Genomic DNA, 21324 nt, shown 5'->3' on the forward strand with positions numbered 1-21324 from the left:
AAATGTTCACGTATGACATGAATACCTCCAAGAGACATTTTAAGTGACAGTGTTGTTGTAATCTGTATTGCGAACATACAGTAATAGTGCAATTACAGGCATTGTGAACATACATACAGCAAAAGAGAAAAATACACATTCATACTGGCCGTGAGATTTCAGGAGACAATAACTCTTCAGTGAATGTATGTGTTACACCATGTACCAGTTGAGCATATGACGTATTTGTCAATAATTACAGTACACAACGATTCTCATTCCCTGTTCCCTCTAAATTCATACAAGGACAGTATTCGTTCCCTTTTCCGATTTAAATTAAATAACGACTCTTATGGTGACATTTTATACATATCAAGCTCTGGAATAACTGGCGTCTTATAACGGAAAGTAACATAATGCTTAAACTATCAGACGCCTGCAGCAATAATACACACTACAGCCACTCTACAAACTAATCCAGCATAGATTTCTCTAGACTTCAACAGTATGACAGGACACAATGTCCTTTTCAAATACAGCATTGTTTCTATACATGGATTGTTTTTGACAGCCTTCGAAGAGCACTAATTTTTGAGAAACAGTTTTTGGAAAGAGAGGGTTTTGATTGTTAAGCTGTTCTCTTAGCAAACTGTTGGCGCTTGTCCCATTCCTTGTTCAGGTGGTTGATCTTTCAGTACATTTAGTCCAAAGTTGGAAGTGTGGCTTGAAGGCCAGTGGTCCACAGAGGTGGAGGGGGTGAGGGCAGCAGGGAGGAGACTGTCAAGCTCTTGTCTTTGTCCAGTCTCGAGCAACCACTCATGAAACTTCTGCTCCACTAAGGCCTGAAACTGCCGCCTCTGAACCCTTTAAAACAACAAAGACACATTACATCACTACTGAATGTCTCAAAAGAACAAACTTATTGCCCAGGTTATTGGAGTTGCATTACAATTTCATGTCCGATTTAAAAATGCGAATAATGCTTGGACTTATCTTGAACTATCATTAATCTTTGTAAAAAATATTTAAAAAATCATTAATAACTAATATATACAGTGAGGAAAATAAGTATTTGAACACCCTGCTATTTTGCAAGTTCTCCCACTTATAAATCATGGAGGGGTCTGAAATGGTAATAGTAGGTAGGTGCATGTCCACTGTGAGAGACATAATCTAAAAAAAAAAAGTCCAGAAATCACAATGTATGATTTTTTTACTATTTATTTGTACGATACAGCTGCAAATAAGTATTTGAACACCTGTCTATCAGCCAGAATTCTGACCCTCAAAGACCTGTTAGTCTGCCTTTAAAATGTCCACCTCCACTCCATTTATTATCCTAAATTAGATGCACCTGTTTGAGGTTGTTAGCTGCATAAAGACAACTGTCCCACCCCATACAATCAGTAAGAATCCAACTACTAACATGGCCAAGACCAAAGAGCTGTCCAAAGACACTAGAGACAAAATTGTACACCTCCACAAGGCTGGAACGGGCTACGGGGAAATTGCCAAGCAGCTTGGTGAAAAAAGGTCCACTGTTGGAGCAATCATTAGAAAATGGAAGAAGCTAAACATGACTGTCAATCTCCCTCGGACTGGGGCTCCATGCAAGATCTCACCTCGTGGGCTCTCAAAATCAGCCCAGAACTACACGGGAGGAGCTGGTCAATGACTTGAAAAGAGCTGGGACCACCATTTCCAAGGTTACTGTTGGTAATACACTAAGACGTCATGGTTTGAAATCATGCATGGCACGGAAGGTTCCCCTGCTTAAACCAGCACATGTCCAGGCCCGTCTTAAGTTTGCCAATGACCATTTGGATGATCCAGAGGAGTCATGGGAGAAAGTCATGTGGTCAGATGAGACAAAAATATAACTTTTTGGTCATAATTCCACTAAACGTGTTTGGAGGAAGAAGAATGATGAGTACCATCCCAAGAACACCATCCCTACTGTGAAGCATGGGGGTGGTAGCATCATGCTTTGGGGGTGTTTTTCTGCACATGGGACAGGGCGACAGTACCGTATTAAGGAGAGGATGACCGGGGCCATGTATTGCGAGATTTTGGGGAACAACCTCCTTCTCTCAGTTAGAGCATTGAAGATGGGTCAAGGCTGGGTCTTCCAACATGACAATGACCCGAAGCACACAGCCAGGATAACCAAGGAGTGGCTCTGTAAGAAGCATATCACGGTTCTGGCGTGGCCTAGCCAGTCTCCAGACCTAAATCCAATAGAGAATCTTTGGAGGGAGCTCAAACTCCGTGTTTCTCAGCGACAGGCCAGAAACCTGACTGATCTAGAGAAGATCTGTGTGTCCTGCAGTGTGTGCAAACCTGGTGAAAAACTACAGGAAACATTTGACCTCTGTAACTGCAAACAAAGGCTACTGTACCAAATATTAACATTGGTTTTCTCAGGTGTTCAAATACTTATTTGCAGCTGTATCATACAAATAAATATTTAAAAAATCATACATTGTGATTTCTGGATTTTTTTTTTAGATTATGTCTCTCACAGTGGACATGGACCTACGATGACAATTTCAGACCCCTCCATGATTTCTAAGTTGGAGAACTTGCAAAATAGCAGGGTGTTCAAATACTTATTTTCCCTCACTGTATGTATGTATATGTATATATATGCCTGCTGCATTTGCAGAAAATGTGTGTTTAGTATAATCCCAAATAGCATGCATCTGTCTGTCTGTCTGTCTAAGCGAAAATAAATATAAAATAATTTTATTGTAAAATTATAATGAATATTAATATAATTTATAAAAATAAATATTGACTAGCGTGATGCCACAGATCTAGAATTCATTAAAATGGACAAATCTGTTTACATTGCACGTACCACAATGTCTGTTTCTGCCCCAAATTTGGGTTTATCACAAAGCCTATGCCCAAGTGTACTCTACTTTTAGCCTTAAAAGGAACAGAAAACTGCACTCACTTGTTCAAGTGTGCTTCCTTCACAGTCTTCTGCCATTCCTCTATCGCCTTCTCTCTGCCCTCCACAGCCTTCTGGTAGTCTGAGGGGAGGTCCCAAGGGAACTCACAGTTATCCCCCTCCATTTGGAAGGGTATCACCAGCGGATAAAACTCAGAGGGAGGCTGAATGCGGTAGCAGCCCGTGTCTGAAGTGGAACCCTCTGCTCCAAACAGCAGTGGCTGGTCCCATAGATTGGGAACCACAGCTAGGCCCACACTAGCCATGTGGTCCTCTAAAGTGGGGTAATGTGTATGGAAGGGACCCAGAGTGAGAGACACATTTCCAGGAAGAAGAAGGGGTCGAGTGGGGGTGAGGGCATGGATTGTGCAGTGAAAGGAGCCACCTATAGTCAGACGGCCGGCCACACACACCACACGAACATTCTCACAGCTCTGAATGTGGACGCTGGTCCCCACGGGGCCGAGCACCACTGTACTGTTCCTGCACTTATCCAAGGTCACAGACCTGCAAGATAAAGACTTGGTTTTTGCACGGATGTTGACAATACTAAACAAACACAACAAAAATGACTAATTGACGTCAGACTCTGATCAGCTTTTCTTTTTGACTGTAAGTCCTGGTAAGGTAAGGATTTTTATCCAATGCTGCCTTTATTAGAAATGTGACGGGACGTTTGACTAGTCGTCCAACAAACGATTTTTTGATTAGTGTGGTGCACATTGACAAGTGCATTTATTTTACTTTTTTATTTAGATGTTTTATTCCATGTCAGCATCTAAGGCCAGATATTTTTGTGGCCAGTACAGGGTTAAAGCAGTTTAAAATTATCTAAATAAACAAATAAATAACCATATTTAAAAGGAGATATAAGATACTTCAAATGGTCTGCAAAACGTATTACCCAGGTGTTTATTAAGAAGTTACATTAAAAATTAAAATCCAAATTAATAATGCTAGACTTGGACTCTCTTAAAAAAACACACACAAAAAAAACAATAATACCAATATAATACCCAATAATACCTTGATACCCAATAGACCAAAAAAGTGCATTTATTTTATTATTTTGAATAAAGTGATTCCTCACCGCAGAGGAGAGAGAAGGTAGATGAAAGCCTCACTGCAGCGGTGGAGTTTGATGTTGGCATCATTCAGCTTTTCAGAGTCTTTGGCCAGCGTCTGTTTGCAAATGTGCGACATGAGCACCAGTCGACTTCCTAGAGGAGCCATATGGGTGTTTCTGAATATTTTGGCTTTCTTCAAGGTGCCCTCTACTGTTAAACAAAATATGAAGAGTTAGTGATGCTACTAATTAGGTTAATTGATGTTACCAATTCATCAATTCAAGCTTAAGTCATAATATACATTTCCTCCCACGAGGATCACTTATAATATTAGTCAATTTTTTTGCAGCTAAAACGAATGTACCATTTTTCACTCTCCCTCAAGTCATTTTAGTAAACAGACTGTATTTGATTTGTTTTGTTTTTTGCTACTGTGCCTTTTAACATTTCTGTGTCAAGGACATCTTCCAGTTTACCTTGCATGGCCCATGCCAGCTTCTTGCCTGACTGTGAGAAAGTGGAGATGCCGAAGGGGTTGAGGCAGAGAGCATGATGAAGAAACCCCTGGAACTGCTGCAGAGAGTAGGAGCGGCTGAGTTTGGAGAATCCCGTCTGGGACTGCAGCGCTGAGCGGCTGAGGAGCTTGTGTATTGGATGCACAGTACCGCTGTTGCTCACAGAACCTTCCAGCAGCAGACTGAGGCTCTCTATGGCCTCTGAAGTGAGCTGGCTGTCACGCAGAACCTGGCCTGAACTGCTCAGCTGCCCTGGCTCCACTAGCAACTCCAAGAGCTCAGCCAAGTGTGTCTGGATGAAAGTAAGATGAGCCTGGTCGTCCCAGTTCTGATAAAACAGAATGAATAAATGAAAAATTACCATAATACACCAACATTTTTTTTTAAAGATAAATTTATTAAGGAAATGTTGGAAAGAAAGATACTGGAAGCCGTTCAGAACAAAAAGGAGAAAGAGAAATAAAGCACATAACATTACAAAAATGGGCCGTTATTCTGGAAGCAACAGGTGTGCTATACTATTTAAAAATATGTATTATATAGCCTATTGTTTAAATTATAAAAAAAATAAACAAAGCAGCTGTATGCTTACATCATGTAAATAAGAGGCTGTATTAAAATATTCCTGATAATATACCCATTTGACTATCAATTTGAGAAAAAAAAAAAGCAAGACAGAAAACCATTTCAACTATAGCGTGTCTATCTTCCTATTTTTAAACAGGAGGTTTAATAATCAAATAGGGCTTATGGTATCGTTGTTGAAGAGTAATTAGCTGGTGAAGTGAACTTACTTATTACCGAATTAACAAAAGTTATCATGATGAGCATGTAATGTTTTAAACAGATGTCTTAACAAATGTCAGTAGGCCGGAAAGATTTTAAAACGAGCAGTTCATTCATAAATACTGTGGAAATACAAATTGGAAGACAGAAGACAACGTTAAAAGATTTTATGTTTATTGAAAAAAATCGAACACTTATTTCATATAACATTGTCTTCCAATAATTCAAGCACTTTAAGTGCCTTTTCAGGAATATTGCTATTTTTAAGGGTTTTCCAGGCCTTAAATTTCAAAAAGTCAAATTCAAGCACCTTGTACAATATACTTATACAGTATATTCAGGTGAAGTAAATAACACTGATTATCTCTTCTTCACGACACCTGTTAGTGGGTGGGATATATTAAGCAGCAAGTGAACATTTTGTCCTCAAGTTGATGTGTTAGAAGCAGGAAAAATGGGCAAGCGTAAGGATTTGAGCGAGTTTGACAAGGGCCAAATTGTTATGGCTAGATAACTGGGTCAGAGCATCTCCAAAACTGCAGCTCTTGAGCTCTTGTGGGGTGTTCCCGGTCTGCAGTGGTCAGTATCTATCAAAAGTGGTCCAAGGAAGGAACAGTGGTGAACCGGCGACAGGGTCATGAGTGGCCAAGGCCCATTGTTACACATGGGGAGCGAAGGCTGGCCTGTGTAGTCCGATCAAACCGACGAGCTACTGTAGCTCAAACTGCTCAAGTTAATGCTGGTTCTGATGGCCGAGTGCATGTGCGTCGTTTACCTGGGGAACACATGGCACCAGGATGCACTGTGGGAAGAAGGCAAGTCGGCGGAGGCAGTGTGATGCTTTGGGCAATGTTCTGCTGGGAAACCTTGGGTCCTGCCATCCATGTGGATGTTACTTTGACACGTACCACCTATCTAAGCATTGTTGCGGACCATGTACACCCTTTCATGGAAACAGTATTCCCTGGTGGCTGTGGCCTCTTTCAGCAGGATAATGCGCCCTGCCACAAAGCACAAATGGTTCAGGAATGGTTTGAGGAGCAAAACAAAGAATTTGAGGTGTTGACTTGGCCTCAATCCAATTAAGCATCTGTGGGATGTGCTGAACAAACAAGTGCGATCTATGGAGGTCCCACCTCGCAACTTACAGGACTTAAAGGATCTGATGCTAACATCTTGGTGCCAGATCCCACAGGACACCTTCAGTCCATGCCTCGACGGGTCAGGGGTGTTTTAGCAGCAAAAGGGGGGACCAACACAATACTTGGAGAATATTTTTAAATAAAAATATTTTGTAAAAACAAAAAATATTTTGATTTATGGTGAAATATGACTCATGTTTTCATACAATTCACCCACACACCTTATTTTGGGAGCTTATTTTAGTCTCTCTCTCAGAAGAGGAAGAGGGAGATCGTGATCTGGGACTTGGCCACTCTTCCCCGATCAGTGACGTGCGGAGAGAGATTCGGTTCAGTTGCTGTAGATACAGGAAGAGTAGAAACTGCAGAGTGTCTACTGACAGCTAAAGAAAGACAAAGAGAAAAGCATTAGGTACAGCAAATCTGCAATAATGTCTAACAGCACTACAACATTTTGTTCTTACCTTACAACGCTGTCTGTCAAGTTCCTTAGGACTGTGGCATTGAGATAGAGCTTCTGCCCACTCTAATCTCTGCTCTGCAGAGCGAGGCATCAACAGATCAAAAGTTTCAAAATACAGCCAAGCAAGCTCCTCTGCCAGCTGCAGTTTGCCACAAGCGATGTGTCGCCACATGTGCCAGCCGAGCCTGGGGAAACAGCCATCCCGTGTCCGGACATAACTGGCCATCTTGCGCAGATAATGCATGCTGAATTTGCTTGGCGGTGTGGCGGGAAGCACCCCGATCATGAAGGGCTCCAGACGTGGCCATACACAAGCTGTGTATTTGTCCATTGCTATAGAAGAAAACTGGCAAATTGCATAATATGTTAATGGCAATAATAATCCGAATGTTAAGAGATGATCAAAGTTGTTTAGAGTTGGTAACAATACAACTTATTAGTCATGGTAGGAACGTCACCATATATCTAACCACTCTGAGAGAGATCTATAGAAGGTAAAAAAAAGGTTTTTGTATTTGATTACAATATTGTAGAATCTAATCACTTTTTTACATTAGTTTACCATTGTGTAAACCATTACAATACAGCTTAAAATATTGTAAAGTGGAAAATATTTGGTTTAAGAGTAATGTCCTTTTATTTTATGAATGGGAAACTTGCTCATTATTAACATTAACAATTGTAATAAGATATGCCTTATCTTTTATCAATTCTATTGTGATTGAAGTGTATTATTATATCAAATCCACTTAGCTGTAAAGCACAAATGATAATTTATACAATGGAAAAAAAACGTTCCCTTACCCCAGAAATCAATAATTAGTCTAAAACGTTGCAGTACATGTACAAATATCAATACAAAAATATTTAAAATAATATAAACTTTACTCTTTGTGTCAATATTCGGATCAATCAGCCAACTTTAAGACAAGTTTAGCAACCCCTTTTTCAAAACTACACCAACACAGTGATAATGGACTTGGCTTTCACTCTCTTTACCTGACCATTGGACGTTTTACGGCTTCAAAAGGTGGTCATCTTTGTTTCAACGGTTAAACATAAACATATCTAAATCTATATTTAAACTGAAATGCTTTCAGATGCTGTCCACACTGTCGCGCGCGTGACCCGATACCAAACGGAGGAGCCTCGCGAACGCGCGCTGCTGTGCCGCTCAAAACTTAATTGTTTTCATCTTTTTATTTACTCCACCATTATTAGATGTCTAGACGATCACCAACCCGTCATTTTAGAATAATACATTAGTTCAAGCCTAATGAACATGTAACGTCTCTACAGCAATATTATCTAAGAAAAACAAACAACGATAAAACAGAACAACTGTTCCTGAGCGGTTGCCATGTCTGCGTCACAACGTGACGTAACACAAATCGTTCTGTTTGGAGCCCGGCTTCATTTCAATATAAAAGTCATATGATGTCTTAAAAAAAATATTTCTTTTTGCTAGCAACGCGCAAGGGTTTTAAAATATAATTTCTTGGTATTATTGATAACGATAATCAAATAATATCGAGTGTTATTTATTAATCTTGAATTATTGGTTAATAATCTGAAAAAATTCCGAACAAAGTTCAAAGTAAGCATCCAGATTTCAAAATAAAAGTTAATCAATTTAGTTTAATGCAAGAGAGACATTACACTATTTATCTTATTTGTTTTAGGTACGTAACCTAATTTATTTTTTATATTTCAAAATAAACTGTAAATGCCTAAGAACTATATAAGACAATATGGAATTTCATACAATTTTACATCAAGCTTAGTCATTGCAAACGAGAAACAATATTAACTTTATATTAAGATTGCCTATACATTATTACTTATACACACACTAGGAATTCAAACAGAAATATATCCCTCCAGAATCTATTATTTGTATGGCTCACTGCGCATGCGCAGATGTGCAGGAAGTGCTCGCAGTCCGATAACCAGCTGATAGATCAACAACCGAACAGCCACCTCTAAAACAGCCGCGACTGGCAACAACAGGTAAATATAACTAATGTCGGTAATTTTATATCACTCTATATGTCTAAAAGAGATGTGATTATTTTGGAAACTGGTGTTCATGGCCTCTCTTGGCCCGCTTCGCCTGGATCGAGACGAGTCACGTTAATGGTCAGAGTCTATACTGCGCCTCTGCATCACATCAGACACATTCACCTGACAGTCAGAGTTATGGATCAGATCACGTACACATACACCTATTATTACAGTTACCCATTAGATCAGTAGACATACACCTGATTATTACAGTTATGCGTTAGATCAGTAGACATGCACCAGATTATTAGAGTTTAAATCAGGTCAATTTGATGTTTAGAGTTAATAATCAGATCAATAGACATAGGCATATACATAGGCCTGACTATTAATGTTATTAATCAGATCAATAGACATACACCTGCTTATTAGATTTATTAAATAAAAAGTTCACCCCAAAATGAAAATGATCCCATAATTTAATCAACCTCAAGCCATCCTAATGTTTATGACTGTCTTCTTTCAGCTGAATAATCAGAGTTATTTTAGGCTTACATAATATCCTAAATAATATCTTGGAACCCAACTCTCTTGTGTACGGATGTTGCCAAAGCCAGTGATTATAGTTTTAAATCTAGATATTTATCTCACAAAACCCCATTGCTTCGCTTCAGAAGACATTTATTAACCCACTGGAGTTGTATGGATTACTTTTATGATGGAGGATGTGCTTTTTGGAGCTTCAAAAAGGCACTATTCAATGCCATTAAAAAGCTGGGAAGAGCCAGGATACTATTTAATATAAATCAGATTGTTTTCAGTTGAAAGAAGATAGTCATATAAACCTAGTATAGCTTGAGTGTGAATAAATTATGGGATAATTTTCATTTTTGAATGAACTATTCTTTTAATCAGATCAATAGACGCACAACCATTTATTAGAATTATTAATTCACAATACCTGATTATTAGTTCATTGTACATGTGCACTAAATCACATGCAGTATACATTGACATGCTGGTAAGCGTTATCAATTAGAGATGTTAGAAAAATATAGGTTCTGGTGGACAGTTAAACGTTTTGCATCAAGTGCTGTATCATGCAAAATCCATCTGTGCATAAATGTTAGTGCAAATGATGGTAACTTTTTATGTTACAATTAAGTTCATGTAAAGTATATGTAAATGCAATTCATTACAAAAGCATTATCAATATAGCTGTGTAATTACAATCAGCTCATCAAAGAGGATGCATATAAGTGCACATTGACCACAGCTGACACTTTATTTAATGCCTTTATATTGCTGTATAACAGTGGTATTCAAATGGCGGACCCGACTTGGTTCCATCCGGACCGTGGGACATATTTGTGATATACCGATCCTACAGTTAAAAATGTGAGTAGCACGTCAAAACAACGGAGCAGTTCACACCACAAGCGTTAAAGGAACACGCCAACTTTTTGAGACTTTAGCTTATTCACCGTATCCCCCAGAGTTAGATAAGTCCATACATACCATTCTCATCTCCGTGCGTGCCATAACTCTGTCTGACGCACCCACCGCTAGCCTAGCTTAGCACAAAGACTGGAGGTAAACGGCTCCAGCTAGCCTACTGCTCAATAAGTGACAAAATAACGCCAACATTTTCCTTTTTACATGTTGTGATGTGTATAGTTACATCGTGTAACAAGACCGACGGAAAATGAAAAGTTTCGATTTTCTGGACCGATATGTTTAGGAACTATTCTCTCATTCCTGTGTAGTAATCATGGAACTTTGCTGCCTTTGCTTTGCCTATTTTCAGGCCCTGTGTAATAACGGCAGCAAAGTACCATGGGTGCAGCGGTGCAATGATAGTACACAGCGCCTGAAAATTGGCAAACTTCCGTCAACATAACCAATGTGACAACCTGCTTGCACAGAGAGCATGCTGGGAACTATTTTCAGTAGTCCTCAGCACTACCCCAGCACGCTGCACCCATGGTATGGCAGCAAAGTCCCATGATTACTACGCAGGATTGAGAGAATAGTTCCTAACTATATCGGCCTAGAAAATCGCAACTTTTCATTTTCCGCCAGTCTTAGCACACGATGTAACTACACATCACAACATGTAATAGGAAAATGTTGGTGTTATTTTGTCACTTATTGAGCAGTAGGCTAGCTGGAGCCGTTTACCTCCAGTCTTTGTGCTAAGCTAGGCTAGCGGTGTGTGCGTCAGACCAAGTTATGACACGCACGGAGATGATACTGGTATGTATGGACTTATCTAACTCTGGGGGATAGGGTGAATAAGCTAAAGTCCCAAAAAGTCGGACTGTTCCTTTAAAGGTCGTTTATTGTAATGATAATGGGGCGCTACATCCTCTAATATTTTTATCTAGAGCCAAACGTGCTGCTTCATTCAAGCCCTTTCCGCTCCATGCTCGTTGCTTCTCTCTCCCGAATCCTAAAGATTTAAAGCACAGCATTAAAGGGTTAGTTCACCCAAAAATAAAAATGATCCCATGATTTACTCTCTCCCTCAAGCCATCTTAGGTGTATTTCTTCTTTCAGACGAATACAATCTGAGATATTTTAAATAATGTCCTGGGTCTTTCAAGCTTTATAATGGCAGTGAATAGAGGATTTGATTTGAAGCCCAAAAAAAGTGTGTGCATCCATCCATCATAAAAGATATCCACACAGCTCCGGGGGGTTAATAAAGATAGGCTACTTTTGCTAAATCGCTGGACAAAATTAGAAAGCAGCAAATACAGTTATTTTTATCTGTCATTTTTATCTGTCACTCTGACCGTTTAACTTAACAAGGTTTGTGGCATGTTGGCACCTTTTAGACATTTGTTTGTTTTCCTACATTTAGCATTATTATCAGCATGTTAAGAGCATTTCGTAATAAACAATGTTAGAATTTGGAAAATTATTAAGAGATTGAGATTACAGTTAACTTTTTTGTGCTCATGATGAGAGTTTTGATTATTAGATTTTAGTTTGTTTTTAGTAGTTTATTACTTAGAGCTGTAAAAATGGTCCATACTTTTCTTAAGAGGTAAACCCTGCACCTGTTTGTTTTCTCAGTCACAAGGCCTTATATGTGCCATACACGTAGATGTCTAAATGTAAAAAAAAAAAAAAAACATTAATAATAATAGCCTGATAAAACATCTGATTTTACTGTTTTATATTCATATCCAGTTGGGAAAAATATAAATACTTTTTTTTTGGTATTGGTAAAAAGACTTAGATATCACTGCTTTGGCTCTTGGGGCCCAATATTCTCATCTTTGATGACCATTTTGAGTGTTTAGGATTTTTTATTTATTTTACAAAGTACTATGGCTGCCCCGATGGAAATGTATAACTGTTCCAAAAAATATTGTCCGGACCTCCGCTGGGGAGGAAATATAGAGACTGGACCTCTTGTAACTTTAATTGAATACGCCTGCTGTATGAGATGACTTCTTCTTCAACCTATATATTTAAACTGTTAAGCTATAAATATTTGCACTCCAAAGTGATACTGATGCAAACTCAGAGAGCAGGAAAAGCGCAAGACCAAGAAACCACAAAGAGGTGACAGTTTCTGGTGGTTTCCTACCTGCTCAACATCTAGATCATTGATCATTGCTTATGTCGACATCCATTACAAGAGAGATGTGCAACAATAAAATTCATACTTGGGGCAAAACGCTGGATTTGGAATGTATCAGAGACTATATTTCAATAAACAGAAATGTTCACTCAGATGATAAAATAAGAGTGCGGTTAAAGTTTATTTACTTCCTGTGGCCCATCAAGGTAATCTTGAAGTTCAATCGTGAGGTTAGATACACATTTAGACATAGTTAAGATGTTGAACTAGAAATATTATGTACGGCTCTTGCCATGACTATGTTTAGCAATGCAGTATTAAGAAATGTTATTGTGTTGCTTTACTCATCAGCTTCCCTATTTCTGACGAGAACTGATTCACCACTCATGTCTGTAGAGCATCTGTGGTCCTCCTGACTGCGGACTTAAAAGTTGTTATCTGGTTGTGTTTGGAAGGAGACAAAACCTGTAGTCACCTGTAGGCCATACTATGAAATGGAAGTTGCGATAGTCTTTTTTTTTTACTTATTGTAATGGCTTCTTGAACAAGAAAACATGTAAGGTGGGGCTTGATTTTGTTATTTGGGAAATGATTGGATCGTTAGATGGTTTTGGTTTGATATTGCTATGATCTCAAGTGAGTGACAGTTTGCCCCACCCTCACACCAGTAAACATGTCATCGCTGCAAGGGGAGGGAATATATATATATATATATATATATATATATATATATATATATATATATATATATATATATATATATATATATATATATATATATATATATATATATATAATATAAATGATGTTCATGGATAAATAATTTATAATAAATATTGTAATAGTCCTTAAAACAATCTAGTGGTGACTTTAAAGGGACAGTACACCCAACATTTTTTATTCTGTCATCATTACTCTCATTTCTTTCTAAACCTGTCAAATAAAACACAAAAGAAAATATTTATAAAATCTCTCAGTATATATTTTTTGCAATGACAAAAAAACCCCTTTCATTTTCAGTTAACTAACCAGAGCATTTAGTTGTAAGTTACTTCCTCTTCCACTACCCGACCTTCCAGTTACGTTCTGTTGTTTGTTTTTTAGCATCACAGTCTGACTGCTGCCCTCACTGCCTAAAAAGAAGTCTCCAGTACTTCAAAAAACTGAGTCCACTGCTTTGAGTTGCTGCTTTCAGAGACGCCATCAGGGAGGACGGCCACCCTTCCTACATCATGAGCACCCGCGGGACCGGCAGGACCAATGGGAGCCTACCGCAGACCAAGATCTGTCAGTTCAAACTGGTGCTGCTGGGAGATATGGCCGTCGGCAAGTCCAGCCTAGTGTTGCGCTTTGTTAAGGGCCAGTTTGATGAGTTTCAGGAGACCACCATTGGAGGTGAGGCATAGGGGATGATGGAGAGAAAAATTGGGTTTGTTTAAGCGGTTTATTGCATTTACATTCCTACATACACTACCATTAAGGTTTGTTGTCTTTTTTTCTATTGAAAGAAATGAATACTTTTATTTAGCAAGGACATTAAATTGATCAAAAGTGACAGCAGAGACTTTTGCTTTGTTACAAATATAATTAGATTTCATAAATGTTTTCAACATTAATAATAACAATAAGAAATCGTATTTTTATGATTTCTGAATGATTATGTGACACTGAAGACTGGAGTAATGGCTACTGAAAATTACTGAAAACGTTGCCATCACAGGAATAAATTGCATTTTAAAATATATTAAAATAATATTTCACAGTATTACTGTTTCCACCGGGTGTGTAGCAACTCATAATGTGATAACTGCACATAATGTAAAAACTGCACATTGTTATAAGTATTACATTATTTTTGTAATTAGGGGTGTTACGGTACACAAAACTGACGGTTCGGTACGTACCTCGGTTTTGAAGTCACAGTTCGGTACGAGTTCGGTACAGCAGTTTTACAAAATTGCTTTTCATTTATTTTTATTAAACAGTGGTTTACTGTCCTTGAATGAATTAAATTATAACTAAAAGTTTATTGAAGATATTTCTGTAAATGATATAGGGAGCCCTTACTTGCACATTAATATTAAAGGTTAACAATAGCCCAAACTATTAGCCTAAATTCAGTTGCTATTTATTTTTAGGTATAATAATCAACACTCAAATAACACATTGTATGCAAACATGTAAAATTCACATTAGGCAGTTTTTGCAATAACTTCTAAATCTAATTATAAAATAGTTGTTTCTCCAATTCATTGTTGAAATAAAATAATTTATACACAGTGTCTGTCAGTTTCATGGCAGGTTTATTTAACATGCATGAAATAATCAAGACATCCCTAACAGGTTAAGTAGAATATAATGAATATATAGGTTAATATAGTGCATATATTTAGTGAAAGAGCTGATTTCTCTAGTGAATAAAATTCTGTGGACACTGAATGACTGCCTGAGGTAAATGTGATGCTACATGACATTGTTTAGTTTACAAGCAGTTATATTGACGTCTTTCCGCCGTTGAAACACTGATTTAGCGATTACACCACATATGATACATGACAGTAAGTTGTAATGTATCCTCAGCATACCTTCAGATGGTCATTCATGTTTATTCTTTAGGAAGAGATGATCGCGTTCACGCGTGTGCGCGTCGCGCGGCCGCTTGAACTGTGTTCAGTGATCAGTCACGCCACATAGAGCGTCAAAACGGCATTTATCGTTTGAATAAATACATTTTTAACTCGGATTGAAGTGTGTTCCGCGCTTAAAACATGCCGACTGTTAACTGTTAAAGATTGCACACGTGCACCGAACCGAAAGCCCTGTACCGAAACGGTTCGGTATATGTGTACCGTTACACCCCTAATTGTAATAGATTGTTCATAATGTAATAATTTTCTCAAAACGTAATAAAATCTTGAGCTTATAATGTAATAATTTTTACATTATGAGAAATGTATTACATTATAAACTCACCATAACATCATACCCTACGGTATTTTCATTATTGTAATAGCTTTTAAAACATTAAAAATATAAGTATTCCCTCACAGTAAATAAAAAAAATCTAGAAAACAGATTTAAATATTCATGCTATTATTATTATTATTATTATTAATAAACAAAGCATCGTCATTCCTTTACAGTACATTTTAAAAATCTAAATCCAGTCTTAACCTGCCAACCAAATCCACCAGATTACTACTACTATTTAGTAGTAATAGTAGATTAAAGGTGCAGTTATTACAATATTTGCTTAAGAGTGGGAAAATACCAGGAAAAGTCTGGTAAATCTAAAGTCTCATTGGGTGTGAGCAGTACAGTCAACAGTGCCAAGAGCACAATTGTGGATCCATTATAGTGATCTGTAACCCTGTGTTAATTTGACTGAGCTAATTTTGTTCTTAGTCATAGCAGTAGATGTCAGTAGATAAAAGATATCATCACATGGGAGAATGATGACAAACTCAGTTCACTATCTCTGCGTATAATCTCCACACTAGAATTTGCAAACATTGTTATAGACTTTGGCTTCCAAGTCAGAGACAGGCAGATAGCGTAAAAATTGGACGTAACACTAATATTATACTGGAGTTCCTGTTAAAGAAATAAAACACTTGAGGTCATGCATTACAGTGATTTTGCAATGGTTAAGGGGTATTTTAAGTCATGAAGTAGAGGTCTTGAGTGGTGTATTGCTTTTTATAGAACTGTAGCAACAGCAATATTATTAAAGACTCCAATGTTTAATGAATAATTAAAATAAAATGAAAAAAAAAAAAACCCTTGCTAAAGTTATGTATAGAATTTATTGACCTCAATTTTGTTCATGCATCAAACTAAATTTGGGTATTCTATTCTATTCTATTCTATTCTATTCTATTCTAAAGCATTATTATTTTGGTATTATTTATAAACTAATAGTATTTATTATTATAGAATTAACTTTATTTTCTATATTTTATAATTTTTTCTTAGTTTTAGTGTTAATTTTTATAGTAATTAAAAAAGTGTTTTAGTATTTTTATGCACTTTTTTAAAATTAGTTTTATATTTAAAAGTTATATTTACCTTTAACTTATTTCAATTAGTTTTCTAATATTCGTATTATATTTGAGCTGTATTTCAGTTAAGTGATTTTTAGTTTTAACGGTGGCAACTTTGATTCAAAGAACCAAAAATATTGCACGTCACAACGGATCAGTATTATTAATACTTGAATCTCTGGCTTAGATTATTCATCTTTTTTTGTCTGTTGCTCACCATCAGCTGCGTTCTTGGCACAGTCTGTTTGTCTGGACGACACTACAGTGAAGTTTGAGATTTGGGACACGGCTGGACAGGAGCGCTACCACAGCTTGGCCCCCATGTACTACCGTGGAGCCCAGGCGGCCATTGTAGTGTTTGACATCACCAAGCCTGTAAGTTAACAGTACACACTTTATGCAAAGGATACAAACTTTCATTTGGTAAAACAGTAGATTTGTTGCTTAGTCTTTAGCCATCTGTTTATAGGAAACATTTGAGCGAGCAAAGGCGTGGGTGAAAGAGCTGCAGCGGCAGGCCAGTCCCAACATCGTCATTGCACTTGCAGGAAACAAGGCCGACCTAGCAGACAAGAGACTTGTGGAGTATGAGGTCATATCTTTCTCTCGTTTATTTCTAGACATGGGGGGTGTTAGAGTTGTTTCTCTCAGTGAAGTGGCAAAAATGTTGAAATAATCTAATTTAAAAGAAGTCTCGTATGCTCACCAAGGCTGCTTTTATTTGATCAGAAATGATAAAAACAGCAATATTTTTTAAATATAATTACAATAACTAACAACATTTAAATATTAAAAATTTTATTTATTCCTGTGATGTTACTCAAGTCTTCATTGTCACATGATCCTTCAGAAATCATTCTAATATGCTGATTTGCTGCTGAAGAAACATTTCTTATTATTATCAATGTTGAAAAACAGTTGATACTCCTTTTTCAGGATTCTTTGATGAAAATTGAGAACGTTCAAAATGAACGAAAAGCATTTAATTGAAAACTTTTGTAATATTATTAATCTCTTTGATCAATTTATATATATATATATATATAAATATTACTGACCTCATTTGAATGGTATTACTCTACATGTAAAGTGTGGTAATTACATTTTTTACACATTTATATAATATAATTATTTGAACTGTTAGTTATTTTTGTCTTGTGTGCAGCAACTCAGACTTTCATTTTACATTTCTGTACAGGAAGCCCAGACATATGCAGAAGACACAGGCTTGCTTTTCATGGAAACTTCTGCCAAGACTGCAATGAATGTAAATGAGTTGTTCCTGGCCATTGGTAAGTATTAAAGTCTTCTTACTAGTGTATTCTCTTCTGCACACTGTTATTGTTACTACAATAGTTACTACAATACTTCGGAAAAGGTGGTATTATCTACAAGTGTCATAAAATAAGGAATAGAAATGTCAGGTTGTGACAAAGATTTATTTTTTATTTTATTTTAGTAACGAAAATACATTTACTGTGGTATTTTAAGGAAAACTATGGTAACCGGGTGTTTGTAAGGGACTACAAACTTTAGATTTTAATTAATTCAAGAACATCAGTGCACATTCTTAATATTGTTTGTATTTTCTTTACACGCAGAATTAAAAGTCTCCTGGTATAGTGGGGACTTAGATCTTTTCATTGGTTGTTAATTGGATTGATGCTATATGATTGGATAAGTCCGGCATATGTCACCAGAAATAAGTCTGTTGTTTCTGTTGATGAACTGTTTGCAATGAAATCAATAACATCATTTAGAAAATAGTGAATTTTAATTTCCTACCAACTTTAAAGCTACACTGTGTAACTTTTTTAGTTTATTCTTAGCTAAAAACACTTAGTTCTTTCAAAAATATATGTGCTCATTAATGTGTATTTACTTCTTTCAAGTAATAAAGTATTCTCGTAAGTTTATAATATTCCATTGAAAATACATACGGGTGAGGGGTTCGCCATGTTGCCCCTCCATCTTGAAAGTACATTAGCCAAAGAGGGACATGCCCGTAAATTCAAGCTTCGCCTTTCGCGTTTTAACACTCGATGGCACCGTGTCGAATGTGGACGAGGTCGAACTGGAAGCCATATTAATCTTGGACTAAATCGGCCACCGTAGGAGTTAAAACGAAATCGGAATTGAGAGGAAGAGAAACTAATATTCACTGGATGGTCATATACCTTTTAACCGCTAGATGGCGGAAAATATCACACAGTGTAGCTTTAAACAAAAAGATTAACAATATTAACAGTTTTCAGGCTCTTCATTTTTTTCCATTAAACTCTTCTTTATTTATCAATAGCAAAAAAGATGCCAAAAACAGACACCCAAAACCCCACGCATGCTGCCCGACACAGGGGGGTAAACCTACAGGACCCAGATGCACAGTCCACTCGAAGCTGCTGTGGGAACTAAAGGCCTGTCAACACTCCATAACGGGAGACCACCGACACCTTCTCCTTCCCAAAATCCCACCCTTCACCCTTTCACCTCCCGAGACGGATATGGAAAGAGATAGAAAGAGAGAGGAATAACAGGAAGAGAGATTGAGGGAAATCCCTCTGATGCTATAAAGAGATTTGTCAAGGAAGACTTCTGATGGACTGGGCAGAGAGTGAACGGACGATGGGCTCTGTCATATCTGGCAGTATATATGGATTCTGTGTTATTTTAAGTCAACAATAATTTCAGCCTTTTTTTTAATTTTCATTATGCCAGCAAGCACTAAGGTGTCCCCCAAAGAGAAAGAGGAACACCGAAGAAACAGGATGAACAGAAGAATTATTTCACCAACAAATCTTCCCATTCCGAGTCCTGAAATGAAGCGAGATGGTCCATAATGCCCCCTGAAAACATCCGGAAGTCTTCAAGCGAAATCTACAAAGTATCCGTATGCTCTGGGCTCCCCCATTCTGATCCCAACTCTAACACTGGAAGGAAGTCAGCACCTTAACCTGCAACTAACCCTTACAATTCTTCAACCATGAGCCGCATCTACTAAATTTTTTAAACTGCGAATGGAACACTGAAGCAGAAATTATTCATTCACCCTGAGCTGTTTTTTTTTTCAGCCTCCAGCTTTATTTATTTCCTTTGTTTGAACTGGTCTCCCTTACATAGCTCATCATTCATCTTAGACCCAAAAAGTATTGAAGAACATCATTGTTGTCTTCCCTATCCCATTTCCTTCTCCCGACCGCATTGATCTTGAAGTTCAGTGTTGAAGTTCACTAAACAACAGCAAGCTCTACGATGCCTTCTCTACGTTCTCGTCGCTTTGTGTAAACTACTGTTTGAGAAACGATCGACAAATCATTCACAACGTATTGGCACCAACCAGATGACTGGTCGAAAAGCATTTCGCTTCACGAGCAATTGCAGAATATGGAAGTCATGAAATACCAGGCCAATGTCTCAGTATGTTATGAAAAAGCAACAAAAATATTCAAGCACTCACAAATCAACAACGTAAATGATTTAGCAACTGATGCTGTGCAATACAGTGGGATGGAAAATAGCAGCAAGGGAAATGTTTGCCCACAAAGCCCCTGAAAAAGTGGAAAAAAACAGAAGTGCCTACTCCGTTTTTTCCGTGTTCTTTGTTTTGGGCTTGTTTGAGGTCGACAGACCACCAGAAAAGTAGCGTTTTGGAGATGTTGGCCCAAAGTGTACAGACAATAACCTGTAAAAATAATCAGTTGAGCTTGTTAGTAACAGAGGAGTCATTTATGAAGTTTTGTTTTATGGATGCCGTTTGTTGATGTGTATAAAAATGAGTTTTATTTAAAATTGATTTTAGTCAGTAATTTAATTATTGGTTACCAATACATTTATATGGTCATTTAGGGAATGAATTAGGTATCATGATAAGATGTCACAGCTAGAAGTCATTTGTCATGTGTCTTCAGGTCCACCTTTTTTGTGGAATAGATCTGATCTCCTGTTAACACCTCTGTGAACTGAAATGTTAAATAAAGCTGTGCTGTTCTGCTATGAATGAAATGTGACTTTGGTTTCTGTGGCTTTTTGACTAGCCTTGATCTAAACCTCCGTTCACAGTCCTTTATGAGGAAACGGCATTCAACAGTGGTCCGGCTGCACCCATGTAACATGTCGCTGCGATATTTATTCTTAAAGGTACGGTGTCAAATTTGAAATAGACTAGCACCAAATAAAATTGCTAAAATAATGACCAAGCAAATTTTCCCAAACACTTCTAGTGCTGTATGCAAATTATTAGCTCTTTAAGGTATATTGTGCTGCGCTCCAGACTCTTTGAAATTCTCCTTGCTCCTACTTGAAAATAGCTGAAATTGTACTTAAGGTCAGATATCTAACTTGAAAAGTCATTAACAAGTGTCGTTAGATAGTTTTCAAGATCCATGACTAAAGTGGCAGGCCATGAGTTATTTTCAACGAGATAGGAGAACTCAAGATTTGTGTGGAGCGCAGCATGACTAATCATTTGCGATCAGAATTGGGAAATTTAAATTTAGAGTTCTGCAGGAATGAGTCCAAAACCCAGAAATGTGTGAGCATATTTGCACTTCCGGTTCCATTGTCCTGAAGTCAATGGGTTTTTGGTTAAATGCATGAAATAAGGTCTGTCGTTAACACAAACTCGAGATATTTCAACATTATTTCTATGGCATAAAGGTCTGGTTTCACAGACAGGACTTCGATTAAGCCAAGATTAGACGAGTTCAAACATGCCTTAAAAAAAACATTACTGGTGTGCATCTTGAGACAAAATAATTGCACTGACATATTTTAAGAT

The 21324-nt window shown here is 37.4% G+C and overlaps 2 protein-coding genes across 4 annotated transcripts; one reads left to right on the plus strand and one right to left on the minus strand.

Moving 5' to 3' along the window:
- Positions 1–37: 37 nt before the first annotated feature.
- tbccd1 (TBCC domain containing 1) lies at positions 38–8291 on the minus strand. 2 transcript variants are annotated; one of them, XM_079821752.1, is made up of 7 exons: positions 7908–8291; positions 6910–7254; positions 6667–6828; positions 4479–4845; positions 4026–4212; positions 2939–3442; positions 38–843 (listed from the first exon to the last, which is right to left on the minus strand). In XM_079821752.1, the coding sequence occupies exons 2-7, from the start codon at positions 7237–7239 to the stop codon at positions 621–623; spliced, it is 1773 nt and encodes a 590-aa protein (XP_079677878.1). In that variant the 5' UTR covers positions 7240–7254; positions 7908–8291; the 3' UTR covers positions 38–620. The 2 variants fall into 2 exon arrangements, with proteins under 2 accessions (XP_079677878.1, XP_079677879.1); XM_079821753.1 differs by having other exon boundaries at positions 4026–4209; positions 7908–8281.
- Positions 8292–8808: 517 nt separating this feature from the next.
- rab5b (RAB5B, member RAS oncogene family) lies at positions 8809–20553 on the plus strand. Of its 2 annotated transcripts, XM_079822359.1 has the most exons (7): positions 8814–8918; positions 10229–10310; positions 13612–13902; positions 16774–16925; positions 17020–17142; positions 17749–17842; positions 18850–20553. In XM_079822359.1, exons 3-7 carry the CDS (start codon positions 13740–13742, stop codon positions 18960–18962), a joined length of 645 nt encoding a protein of 214 aa, XP_079678485.1. In that variant the 5' UTR covers positions 8814–8918; positions 10229–10310; positions 13612–13739; the 3' UTR covers positions 18963–20553. The 2 variants fall into 2 exon arrangements, with proteins under 2 accessions (XP_079678484.1, XP_079678485.1); XM_079822358.1 differs by lacking the exon at positions 10229–10310 and having other exon boundaries at positions 8809–8918.
- Positions 20554–21324: the final 771 nt, after the last annotated feature.

The sequence above is a fragment of the Gobio gobio genome, assembly GCF_949357685.1.
Source record: "Gobio gobio genome assembly, chromosome: 7".
NCBI lineage: Eukaryota > Metazoa > Chordata > Actinopteri > Cypriniformes > Gobionidae > Gobio > Gobio gobio.